Source organism: Oryx dammah, unplaced genomic scaffold (genome assembly GCF_014754425.2).
Source record: "Oryx dammah isolate SB20612 unplaced genomic scaffold, SCBI_Odam_1.1 HiC_scaffold_26, whole genome shotgun sequence".
NCBI lineage: Eukaryota > Metazoa > Chordata > Mammalia > Artiodactyla > Bovidae > Oryx > Oryx dammah.
The window spans coordinates 43,005,702-43,018,798 of record NW_024070210.1 but is presented as its reverse complement, the minus strand read 5'-3'; the positions used below and the strand labels follow the sequence as shown (position 1 = coordinate 43,018,798).

The following is a 13,097-nucleotide window of genomic DNA, read 5'->3' as shown; positions in this document are numbered from 1 at the left end:
TTATAGTAGGGAAGTGAATACATTTTTTATATTATATCTTAGGGAAGCTTTATATATTATATTTAATATAATATTAGGAAAGCTAATCTTTTCTCTATAAATAATTTTTCTCAGTTTATCTTTGGACTTTTATTAGTGACATGTTTTTGCCATATAAATTTTTTTTTTTATGTAGTTAAATCTGTCTTTTGTGGTTTCTGGGTTTTATGACACAACTAATTGTATTTAAAGGATGAAAACTGAGTTTTTTAAAAAGGTACAAATGACCTAAGATATTGCTTGAAAAATATATAATATTCCTTTGTTTTATCCTTTTTTTTTAATGGATTATTATAGTTTAGTTTAATGAGAAGAAAAATGATTTTCCCTTTAAGTAATAGATTTACCTTGTTTTATAGATGCCTTCCAGGATGTCAGATTTGTCAGCAGCTTGTCAGGTAAGTATCATAACAATAACGGTATTGCACAAATTTTGGAAAATAAAACTCGTATATTAAAAAAGTCAGAATACACTGGGATAAAATTCACAGGCCATTATGTTTAAGCGTTACTTAACTTACACTTGGGAGGTAAAGGATTAGGCAGAGTTCCTTGAAACTGAAGTGCAGAGTGCTAAAGTTGAATATGAATTAGCTGGGTAAAGATTGAGGGAAGGGATTTAAAGCAGAGAGGACAGTTTGTGGGAAGGCCTGGTAGTGAAAGAGAGTATGCTTATGTCAGGAAACTGCAAGCTGTAGAAGATATTAATAAGATGGATTTTGGAAAGATCTGAGTCTTGAGAAATAAGTAGGGCCAGATCATTTTAACTTTTTGTATACTATGCCACACAGTTTTGATTTCATGTTAAAATGATGTTATATAAGGAAGTAACATGCTTAGATTTTATTTTTTTTCCCCTCAGTAAAAGCAGTTGGCATTTTGAGGAGATTGGCTTGAGAGGAAAAAATAGTTTGGAAGTTTTTAGAGTAATTCTGGCAAAAAAATAAGAGCCTGAATTAAGATACTACCTATGGTGATAAAGAGAAACAAGCATATTTGAAAAGTGGGATCAATCAGATAAACTCAGTAGTATTGGTGGTATGTAGGGAAAGGGAACATTGGAGGATGGTACCTAAGTTTCTTACTCGGGCAACTAATTAAAGACTAATGTTGTTCTTTAAGAAGTGATGAAGGAATGTAAGAGAAAGAAGAGAAGGCCTCTGGTTGGCAGGCTAAGAGCAGAAGTGCATAGAATGAGTTCATTTACAATATTGAATTGTTGCACCATTTCCAGGCCTATTCATTCCTTCCTCTAGATGGGTAGTTCCATCTGGCATCTGTACTCAGGCTGAAGAGCTTCTTTTAGCTTTTGGTATAATGCTGGTATACTCGATGGACATGGGTTTGGGTGGACTCTGGGAGTTGGTGATGAACGGGGATGCCTGGCGTGCTGCTGTTCATGGGGTTGCAAAGAGTCGGACACGACTGAGCGACTGAACTGGTATACTGGAGATGAGTTTTCTCAGCTTTATCTGGTTTTATCTTTTTCAGGTTTATCTGAAAATATGTTTATTTTACTCATTTTTGAAGGATGTTTTCCCAAATATGAAATTTTGAGTTTTCTCATTCCAGTGATTTGAAGATGCCATTCTATTGTCTTCTGGCTCTTGTTTCTAGTGGGAAGTCAGCTGTCATTAGTGCAGTGGTTCGTCTGTGTGTAATGGGTCTTTTTTCTCTCTGGCTGTTTTAAGGATTTTTTTCCCTATAATTTTGGTTTTAACAGCAGGCCTGTAATGTGCCTGAGAATGGTTCTCTTTTTCCTTCTTTTTGAATAAATCTTGAATCAGTTCAGTTCAGTTTAGTCGCTCAGTTGTGTTTGACTCTTTGAGACCCCATGAACTGCAGCACACCAGGCCTCCGTGTCCGTCACCAACTCTCGGAGTTCACTCAAACTCATGTCCATCAAGTTGGTGATGCCATCCAGCCATCTCATCCTCTGTCGTCCCCTTCTCCTCCTGCCCCCAATCCCTCCCAGCATCAGAGTCTTTTCCAATGAGTCAACTCTTCACATGAGGTGGCCAAAGTACTGGAGTTTCAGCTTTAGCATCATTCCTTCCAAAGAAATCCCAGGGCTGATCTCCTTCAGAATGGACTGGTTGGATCTCCTTGCAGTCCAAGGGACTCTCAAGAGTCTTCTCCAACACCACAGTTCAAAAGCATCAATTCTTTGGCTCTCAGCCTTCTTCACAGTCCAACTCTCACATCCATACATGACCATTGGAAAAACCATAGCCTTGACTAGACGGACCTTTGTTGGCAATGTCTCTGCTTTTGAATATGCTCTCTAGGTTGGTCATAACTTTTCTTCCAAGGAGTAAGCGTCTTTTAATTTCATGGCTGCAGTCACCATCTGCAGTGATTTTGGAGCCCCCAAAAATAAAGTCTGACACTGTTTCCACTGTTTCCCCAACTATTTGCCATGAAGTGATGGGACCAGATGGCATGATCTTCGTTTTCTGAATGTTGAGCTTTAAGCCAACTTTTTCTCTCTCCTCTTTCACTTTCATCAAGAGGCTTTTTAGTTCCTCTTCACTTTCTGCCATAAGGGTGTTGTCTTCTGCATATCTGAGGTTATTGATATTTCTCCCGGCTATCTTGATTCCAGCTTGTGCTTCCCTATCCCAGCGTTTCTCATGATGTACTCTGCATATAAGTTAAATAAGCACGGTGACAGTATACAGCCTTGACATACTCCTTTTCCTGTTTGGAACCAGTCTGTTGTTCCATGTCCAGTTCTAACTGTTGCTTCCTGACCTGCATATAGGTTTCTCAAGAGGCAGGTCAGGTGGTCTGGTATTCCCATCTCTTTCAGGATTTTCCACAGTTTATTGTGATCCACACAGTCAAAGGCTTTGGCATAGTCAATAAAGCAGAAATCTTGAATAAATATCTGCAAGTTCATGTTTTTCACGAAATTTTAGCCACTGTTTCTTAAAATCCTTTTCTGCCCCTTCTTTGTCTCTCCTCTCTCTGGGACTCCGGGTATATTAGGTTGCTTGATATTTTCTGCAGGTCACTGAGGCCCTGTTTTATTTTTAATTAAAATATTTTTTTTCCCATTTATCAAATTAGATCATTAGTATTCATCTGTCTTCAGGTTCACTAACATTTATACAATCTCCAATGCTGTTTTGGCATCCAGTAAGTAGATGCCTCGAACTAAGTTTATTAATAGAAGCCTGTATCATTAAATACTAATGTATTTATAGTATTTTAATGCTAAGGTAAGCATATTAACTTACTGATATCCTAAAATCAGAAAGTCAGATTATTTGGATATTCTTCAAAAGTTCCTTTATTTTCATACAGTTTTTCATTGACTGATTTTTTTAAAAGGTCTTTTAAAAGTTTTATTATTTTTTTCCCTTAGGTGTTTTTGTGGTCGCTTGGTCAAGCAACATGCTTGTTTTACTGCAAGTCTTGCCATGAAATACTCAGATGTGAAATTGGGTGACCATTTTAATCAGACATTAGAAGAGTGGTCTGTGGAAAAACATACAGAACAGAGCCCAACGGATGCTTATGGAGTCATAAATTTTCAAGGGGGTTCTCATTCCTACAGAGCTAAGGTATGTTGTGTATTAGAGTGTCTTACTTCGTTTACCTTTTAATTAATTCCAACTCTTTGCAACTCCATGGACCGGAGCCCACCAGGCTCCTCTGTCTATGGAATTCTCCAGGTAAGAATACTAGAGTGGGCTGCCATGCCCTTCTCCAAGGGATCTTCCCAACCCAGGGATTAAACCCATGTATCCCGCGTTGCAGGAAGATTCTTTACCATTTGAGCTACCCAGGAAGCCAGTTAATTAAATAATGTATGTTTATTATCTGACAGCTTATATAATAGTGTGTCAGAAAATTAGTTTTAGTCATTTCTTTATTTTGAAGTTCTTTGTATTGGTACACACAAATATAGAATTATTATGTTTTGGTGCATTGAACCTCTTTTAGTTTCATTTACTATTTCACTTTCTCTTTGTTCCCTTTTTTTCTTTTTGGTTAACGTATTTTTAATTATTGCTTATCTTCTTTATAGCATCTTATTTATATATTTTTCTGTTCTGTAGATTAATTTTATAAATACTATAAAATACATCTTTAACTGGTTACTGTTACAGATCAGTACTTTTACTACTTTCTGGTCAATGCAAGAACCTTTAGAATACTTGTGACTACATTTATTTCCCTCATGACTTACGTGCTTTTGTTGGCATAAATTTTATTTGTGTGTGTGTGTGTGTGTATTTTAAAAACTCCCAAATTAATCCTCCTTGGTGGATCAGTGGTAAAGAATCTGCCTGCCAATGAAGGAGACACAGATTTGATTCCTGATCCTGGAAGATCCCACATGCCACAGAGCAACTAAGCCCATGTGCCACAACTGTTGAGCCTGTGCTTCAGAGCTCAGGAACCACAAGTACTGCACCCACATGCTGCAGCTACTGAAGCCTACCTGTCCTAGAGCCAGTGCTCAGCAACAAAAGAAGGTACCACAGTGAGAAGCCCAGAGCACTGCAGTGAAGAGTAGCCCCCACTCGCTTCAACTAGAGAAAGCCTATGCAGAACAAAGACCTGGCACAGCTAAATATAAATAAATAAAAACCTTTAAATCCCCAAATAATAATTTATGATTCATTTAGACTTGTTTACATTTTACCTTTTAAGTTGTTGTGCCTGGCTCCCTCCCTGCCTTGATTTGCTAAGCAGTGTCATATGGTGGGCCTGTCTCTCCGGGTTTTCTGTTCTCTTGGATCCTGACCCAAGTTGTCACACCTGGGTAGCTTACTGATGTCTTAATAACAGGGGTCGTTAATCTAGTTTCTCTAGTTCCCAGGGGCAGAGTTGGTCCAAAACAACATAGTCCATCATTGTTGAAAATGGAATTCCTCGTTTATTACTGACATAATCTTGTTTTTTTTTTTTAATTTTATTTATTCATTTATGTCTGTGATGGGTCTTCATTGTTGCATGAGGGCTTTCTCTAGTTGCTGCCAGCAGGGGCTACTCTTTTTGGTAGAGCGTGGCCTCAGTAGTTGTGGCATATAGGCTCAGTTGCCTCACAGCATGTGAAATCTTCTTGGACCAAGAATCAAACCCGTGTCCCTGCATTGGCAGGTGGACTCCCAACCTCTGGACCACCAGGGAAGTGCCATAATCTGTTTTTTAAATTTATTAACTTTAGATTATTTTCCAGGCACTACTTAAAACCCAAGTATAATGATGAGTTAAAGCTAATGCTTAAAGACTTATAGAAGAAATTTCATTACAAATCATTCTTAAAGGAATCTGGAGTCTTCTCAGTTTTATATAATTTATGATATTTTGGGATATTTTTCCTTGGTGTTTGATCTCTGTTTGTAAAGGAATAGTTAATATATTGTTTTGGAAAGAACCTTTATTAGAGAAGATTAAAAATGTTGTTTTTTCCCCCCAACATCTGAGTATTATAGGTTTGATATGAATAGTTTTGATTTCTTCTTACAAAGCAAGAAATACTGTGGATAAATCTGTAAACCAGATGAATGGTAATTGGGTTTATATAATCAGAAAGAGTAACAAATTTACATCTTATTTGAAAATTAGAGTGCCACTATTTCTCTAGCTCTTACAGAATGGTTTTCCAACCTTAAAATTGTTTGTTTGTTATTGCTTATTCTTAGGAGTATAAATATATTATGAGTAGCCTATGAAATCTATTTCATAATAATCTGATGCAAATAAAGTTTTTCTTAAGTCATATGATGCTACATTATGAAACTTATGAATTATTATTTTTTAAAAATCTTTCTTGTTAGTATGTGAGGCTATCATATGACACCAAACCTGAAATCATTCTACAACTTCTGCTTAAAGAATGGCAAATGGAATTACCCAAACTTGTTATCTCTGTGCATGGTGGCATGCAGAAGTTTGAGCTTCACCCACAAATCAAGCAGTTGCTTGGAAAGGGTCTTATTAAAGCTGCAGTTACAACCGGAGCCTGGATTTTAACTGGAGGAGTAAACACAGGTAAACAGTAATAAAATTGGTATAATTTTTATTTGATGTGTTTGTAAATTTTTCATAATATCAGGTATTTGAAAAGTCAACACAGTATAAGTGTATAGTAGTCTCCTGTTAAGTAATCTATAGTTCTTAAGTATAAATGCTAACTGAAAAATGAATTTGGTTTTTGTTTGTTCTTTTAAAAGAATAATATGCTTTATCATTTACTTTTTTTTTTATTAAGACTTTATTTTTGGCTGTGCCTTGTGGCTTGCAGGATCTTAGTTCCCCCCCCGGGCTGTTGTGATGACAGTGCCAAATCCTAATCACTGGACTGTCAGGGAGTTCCCAAGAATAATGTGCTTTGGAGCAAGGGTTTGCAAACTGTGGTTCCCTGCACCAAATCCAGCCTACTCCTTGTTTTTGAAGATAGAGGTTTACTGGAACTCAGCCACATTTGTTTTTGTATGGTTTTGTATCACACTTCTGTGCTATAAAAGCAGAGGTGGATAGTTCTTAGACTGTATGTCTTGCAAAGCCTAAAATGCTTAAAATTTTGTCCTTTATAAAAAGTTTGCTGACCTCCTACTGTATAGCAAAGTGTTATTCTTGTCACTTTGTGACTGCTAGTAAATTGAGAAAAGAATGGCAATTCATTGCCTAGACAGTGGTAAAAAACAGCTTTTGAAATTAATTTTTAATATAATCTTATATTCTAAGTCTTTCCTATCACATACACAGTTTGGATGGAAGGAAGGCAAATTAATTTTAATATCCAAAGTAAAACATACTTATTATTTACGTTAGTTTGCAAAAATCTATTTCATTAACAGCAACTGTTTTTTGAACATCATTGTGGCACTCTTCTAGCCACTGAAAATATATCATTACACAAAATATTTGCCCTCATCGAGCTTATATTCTAGTGGGAAAGATATAGAAAACAAGCAGATAACTAAATGTATAATAAATTAAATAATAAGTGCTTTGGGAGACACATAAAATGTAGAGGAGGGATAGTGAGGGATGGTCAAGGAAGCTTCGTTCATAAGGTAACTTTTGAGTAGAAGTGGAAGGAAATGAAGCAAATGAGATTAAGAATAATGTGGGACAGAGCATTTAAAGAAGAAGAAATGGAAAGTATTGGAAAAATAGTAAGAAAGGTCCAGTGTAGCTTGAGTAGAATGAGCAAGGACTGCTGGGTGATGAGATCAGAAAGTTACAGGTGAGTGGTGATGGTGGGGTTGACATGGGGTTTGTGGTGAATATCAGGAGCAACAGACAGATCATCATATAAGGCTTTGCACGCCATTATAAGCCCTTTGACTTTTAATCTGAATTAGAAGGGGAGGTTTTAAACAGAGAGTTGACAGGAGCAAAGATATCTTGAATGATGGTTTAAAAATAGACTATAAACAGGCAAGGCAGCCATTGGAAGAACAGTGAAGATACTATTTCAGTAGTCCATGTGAGAAATGAAAAATCTAATTGAGTGATGCATTGATTTGCTAGGGCTGTTAAAATACCACAGACTGGGAGGCTTAAAAGAAATGTATTTTCTAATAGTTCTGGAGACCCAAGATCAAGATGTTAGCAAGTTTGGTTCCTCCTGATGCAGCTCTCCTTGACTTACAGACGGCCGTCTTTTCACTGTGTCCTCTTGTGGCCTTTCCCATTGCATGTGCATCTCTGGTGTCTCTTTTTGTGTCCAAATTTCCCCTTTTTACAAGGACACCAGCCAGATTGGATTAGGGCCTACCCTAACGTCCTCATTTTCACACGATAACCTAAAGGATCTATTTCCAAATACCGTCACATTCTAAGGTACTGGGGTTAGAATATCAACCTTGGAATTTTGGGGAGGATACTGTTCAGTCCATAACAAGTGGTAATGAGAAGTTATGTGCTCTTTTGAATCATTTTTTCTGTATACTTTCCTTCCAATTTTTGACTCAGTTGGAAAACTGTTGTATTTTTTTCTGAGTGTGTGTGTTTTGCTTATAGTCCTGAGCCATACTCTTCTTTTTTTTTAGATGATGTATAGAGCAGTAACAAAAACTACAGTTAACATGAGGAATCTAAGAGAGGAGACTAGGCCTAACAACATGGTAAAAGTTAGTTTTACGTGTGTTTCAGGCAGTTGTAGTGGTTTGACATTGTGGGTTTTTTTTTTTTTTCGTCCTTGTGTTTTCTTTTGAGTTTGTCTTTTGGACTTGGTTGCTTTTTATCTTGTATATGTAAAAAAAACTAGCACCAGTTGTAACGTTACTGAGAATAGGATTGTTCTGAACACAATAAAGACTTTCAAATAAAGTGAATTTAATTTTGTATGAACAGGTGTGGCAAAACATGTTGGTGATGCCCTTAAAGAACATGCTTCCAGATCATCTCGAAAGATTTGCACTATTGGAATAGCTCCATGGGGAGTGATTGAAAACAGAAATGATCTTGTTGGGAGAGATGTAAGAGTGTTTTTTAAAATTTCTTTTATTTAAGCTTATGTTGAAACAATTAGAGCAAGAATAGTGCAAAGTCAACCTAAAATATTCATGATCATACTACAGTCCTTTTGAAAACACTATCACAGATTTAAACAGTTGTGATTATAGTGTTAGTACATTTAGTTTCTGCCCTTTTTTGTATAACTACTTCACACCTTTTCCATATCATGCCAGTCTGTGTAATTGTTTTTAATGATTGCATGATGTTAAGAATTAATTGTATTGTCTGTGAAAGTAGTAATCAAATGCTAGTGTTTTATTCAAGTAGGTTAAAGACATGCGAATTGGTTGTAGATTTTTTTCAAGAGGTTATTAAAAAGGAATTAATTATAATGATCATTTTCATATGCAATTAAATTTCTAACATCAATTTAAAGATTCTACTTATGATTGGAAAAGTGGCAATATGACATTTAACTGCTTTTATTCAGTGTCCTTTATATATTGCACTTTATTCCCTAATAACCTGAGAGTTTCTTAACATTGTTTATTTGCTTATTTGCTGCTGTTTCCTTTGCATGGGATGATGAAATATGATTTATCCTGCAGTGGAGCCAAAATGTAATTGTTTGGTTTAACCCATTATTGAATAATCTTCAGCTGCTTAAAAGCTCATGCTTTTTGATACATTCTTTCATATTTTATATTTTTGCCTTTACAGATTATTTCAAAATTTGTTTTTACTTTATGTTATATTTAATCCTACCCATTAACTCTCATATTTGCTATTGTTTAGGTGGTTGCTCCTTACCAAACTTTGTTGAACCCTCTGAGCAAATTGAATGTTCTGAATAATCTGCATTCCCATTTCATACTGGTGGATGATGGCACTGTTGGAAAGTATGGAGCAGAAGTCAGACTTAGAAGAGAACTTGAAAAAACTGTTAATCAGCAAAGAATTCATGCTAGTAAGGGCATTTATAAATTTGTTGTTAAAATTATTCTGGGCTGTATTAATTGCCAGCAGCATTCTATGAAAGGTAGAATGCTCTTTAAGTCTTCATTTCTTTAGTAGCAGGATGACATACAAAACAACAAAGAGTAACTGACCTTACACAAAATAAGACCTAGCAAAGGAAGTTTGAGATTAAACAGGATACTCAAATATCAAGTCCAAAGCCACAAAAGTTCATTGGAAGCTTTGTTGCTATTGTAATCCCATTGCATCTCAAGGAATTCAGAAATATTCTTAATGTATGCTATATTCCAGTACATGATTTTGAAGTTCAAGGTTGAAGAGGAAAAACATACTTTATTGTGAAGTAAGAATCACTTTACTTAAAGTTGATAACACAAGTAGGTATCACTCTTTGATAGATATGTCTTAAAAATTGGTATTCTTGACACACGTCTTCTTTTCCAACCATGGTCAAACTTTCTGGTTCAACATCTAGATTTTTATTTCAAAAAGAAGAAACTTTATAATTTTAGGACACCAAGAAGGTGAGCTCTATGATGAAGTGAAATATAAGTACAAAAATTACAGGATACTATTTTCAGATTATGATGGAGTCATAGCATCTCCTAAAACTTAGGAATGTTTTAGAACTTTGCAAATACCTATATTTTGGATTTTTTCACTGGGTATTCACTAGGCAAGGTATTCACTAAATTTCTTTTCTGTTACTCTTACAGAGGAAATGGATTTTATTGATCTGTTCTGTTTATGTAATCCTGATTCTGGCATTAATTTCTATACTAATGTCTCAATGCATTTGGATTAAAAAAGTGATTAAAAATAGAAACATTGGAAGTTCAACTCAAGCCATATTAAAAAGCAAACTGAAAACTAACTTGGTGTTTTAATTTCTAATCAAGAGTTAAAGTAGTGAAATATATAAAATAGTTATTGCTTTTCAGTGAATATATGTTCCAGTGTGTGCCTTGTTATATATTGAATTTTCTAATTTTTTTACTTAGAACAGACTTTTAAAAGTCAGTGTAAAAGTAATTTTTTTAGTATTTATATCAGACTTAGTATCATGTCAAGTACTTTAATTCAACACAGTCTTTTAAGACATTTTATTTTGGCTTTTTATTGTTTTTGACTGAGAAAAAAATAAGATTAAATTATTGAATTTTGCCTAATATCATAATTAATCTTTTTACTTTTTTAAGGAATTGGTCAAGGTGTTCCTGTGGTGGCACTTATATTTGAGGGTGGGCCAAATGTTATCCTCACAGTTTTAGAATACCTTCAGGAAAGTCCTCCTGTTCCAGTCGTCGTATGTGAAGGAACAGGCAGAGCTGCAGATTTACTAGCATATATTCATAAGCAAACAGAAGAAGGAGGGTAAGTGTATGATTGCAACATGTTTTTAGTAATTTCATGTAAAGAGGGCTGTGGGACTTCCTAGGTAGTGGAGTGGGAAAGAATCTGCCTGCCAGTTCAGGAGATGAACGACATGCAGATTTGGTCCCTGGGTCTGGAGCAGGAGATGGCACCCACTCCAGTATTCTTGCCTGGAAAATTCCATGGACAGAGGAGCCGGATGGGCTACAGTCCATGGGGTCGCAAAGAGTAGGACACAACTGTGCACCCTTGCATAAAGAGGCTTGTGGCTTCTAGAATATTAAATTCATTTTGGTGTTTTATGAACATGAAAATGCCTTCCTAAGTGTTGAGGAAAAGGCCTGTCTGACACATTATTAGAATGAATTAAAATATAACAGTCTTTATTGTGGACAATTTTGCAATATCTGTTAAATATACAGAGGCACATATCTTTTGACTTGATAGTTTTATTTCTGGTAATTTTCCTACAAATGTACACATTATGAAGTAACTTACATAAAGTTATGCATTACAGTGTGGTTTGTGATAATAAAAGATTGGAACAATATAGAGCATATATCAAGGGGACTAGATAAATAACATGGTATATCTGCACAGTGGAATAGTTTGCAGTTATGTATGGTTTTAATCTGTTTAGTAGACTTGAGAAGATTAACTATATATGTAGAAAAAGGAAAATGTACAGTAACATATGTATTATGGTGCCTTTTATGTGGGAGAAAAGCAGCAGAATAATTGTGTGTGGAAAGAGATCCTGGAAAGTTAATAGTGTTTCTTGAGAGCAGTTGAGATGGAACGGACTGATGGAAGACAGTCAAAAGGACACATTCACTATGAATTTCCACATCTTTATATTTTGTATCAAACTTTTGAGCCATGTAAATATATTCCACTTTGAGAAAAAGAAAAATGCAAATGTGCTGATATTTAACACATTTTGGTGAAATACTGCTTTACACGTCATAATATCTTAAAATTATACAAAATCTAATAGGATATGAGTACTGATAATGTATTCACATGCCTTATAAAAAAAAAGTTGGAAATAATTCAAAGAGAAAAATCACTCCATTTTCCGTTTTTTACCCTTGTAATTTGTAGTGGGAGTCTAATGAAGCAGATTTCATTGACGGTAGAGTATTTAATTTTTTTCCCCAAGTACTTAATACAGTATCTTTAAATGCCTTGCCTGTCCACCAGTAACTTGATGATACTAGATTCTTTAAATTAGGGAATTTGAAATCAGTGGATTAAGTTGTGTTCCTCTTACTTCAGGAATCTTCCTGATGCAGCAGAGCCCGATATTATTTCAACTATCAAAAAAACATTTAACTTTGGCCACAGTGAAGCAGTTCATCTATTTCAAACACTAATGGAATGTATGAAAAGAAAGGAGCTTGTAAGTAGATTTCATCAGAATAAGCCTTTTTATTTCATTCAAAGCACATTCTAAACTAGAGAAATAGTTTTTTTAAAAATTAATTTTTGGCCACCCCTCTGGCTTGTGGGATCTTAGTTTCCCAACCAGAAATTGAACCCAGGCCCTTGGCCGTGAAAGCATGGAGTCCTAACCGCTGGACTGCAGGGAGAATTCTCAGTTAGAAAAATAGTAAAGGCTTGAATATACTTGAATTTTATTTGGTAAATGATACAGATTCTTAATTTTCTGGGTTTTTTATTATAATGAAATTATTCCCAACTCCCCAAAATTGTATATGCCATGTACTTTTAAATTACTTTGTGATTTATGTGTGATTTATTTGCTTTATGCCTTAGCTTTTAAAATGTAAATGTATAATATTATGGATTAATCTTTAAATAGATCACTGTTTTCCACATTGGATCAGATGAACATCAAGATATAGATGTAGCAATACTTACTGCACTGCTTAAAGGTAAGGTTTCAAATTTATTTGTTAGGTCTTTCATTTACAGTCTTTTTATATAAGTTAGTGTTTGTTAATTTGAGAACTAAATTTTTCAATAATTTTTCTTTGTAAAAGACATAGCATTCACTTTCTGTGACAGCAAATTCTCTTTTGTCTTTATATTATATAATTGTTTTAAAAGTTCAAACTAGGATTTATGCCATTAGGCCTATTATCTTATTAAGGATGTATAAAATATGTCACATTTTTAATTGGCTGAAAAATAAATAAGTGTTTAAAAGTAATAAGGTATTAATTGATAGAAATTAAAAATAGCATTCTTAAATATGCGATTTTTATCAGGAAGGAAAGTTTGGAAAGAAAACTTGTATCTTCTAGGACTGAAGG

The 13,097-nt window shown here is 34.9% G+C and overlaps 1 protein-coding gene across 1 annotated transcript in view; it reads left to right on the top strand.

Annotated features, from left to right (window-relative positions):
- The window catches only part of TRPM7 (transient receptor potential cation channel subfamily M member 7), a 109,326-nt gene that overhangs the window by 20,376 nt on the left and 75,853 nt on the right, over positions 1 to 13,097 (top strand). Inside the window, exons 3-10 of the mRNA XM_040226500.1 lie at positions 399 to 437; positions 3,410 to 3,608; positions 5,835 to 6,048; positions 8,362 to 8,486; positions 9,262 to 9,433; positions 10,644 to 10,818; positions 12,097 to 12,220; positions 12,644 to 12,716. Coding sequence (XP_040082434.1) covers positions 399 to 437; positions 3,410 to 3,608; positions 5,835 to 6,048; positions 8,362 to 8,486; positions 9,262 to 9,433; positions 10,644 to 10,818; positions 12,097 to 12,220; positions 12,644 to 12,716 — 1,121 coding nt within the window. The remainder of the gene's footprint in view (positions 1 to 398; positions 438 to 3,409; positions 3,609 to 5,834; positions 6,049 to 8,361; positions 8,487 to 9,261; positions 9,434 to 10,643; positions 10,819 to 12,096; positions 12,221 to 12,643; positions 12,717 to 13,097) is intronic.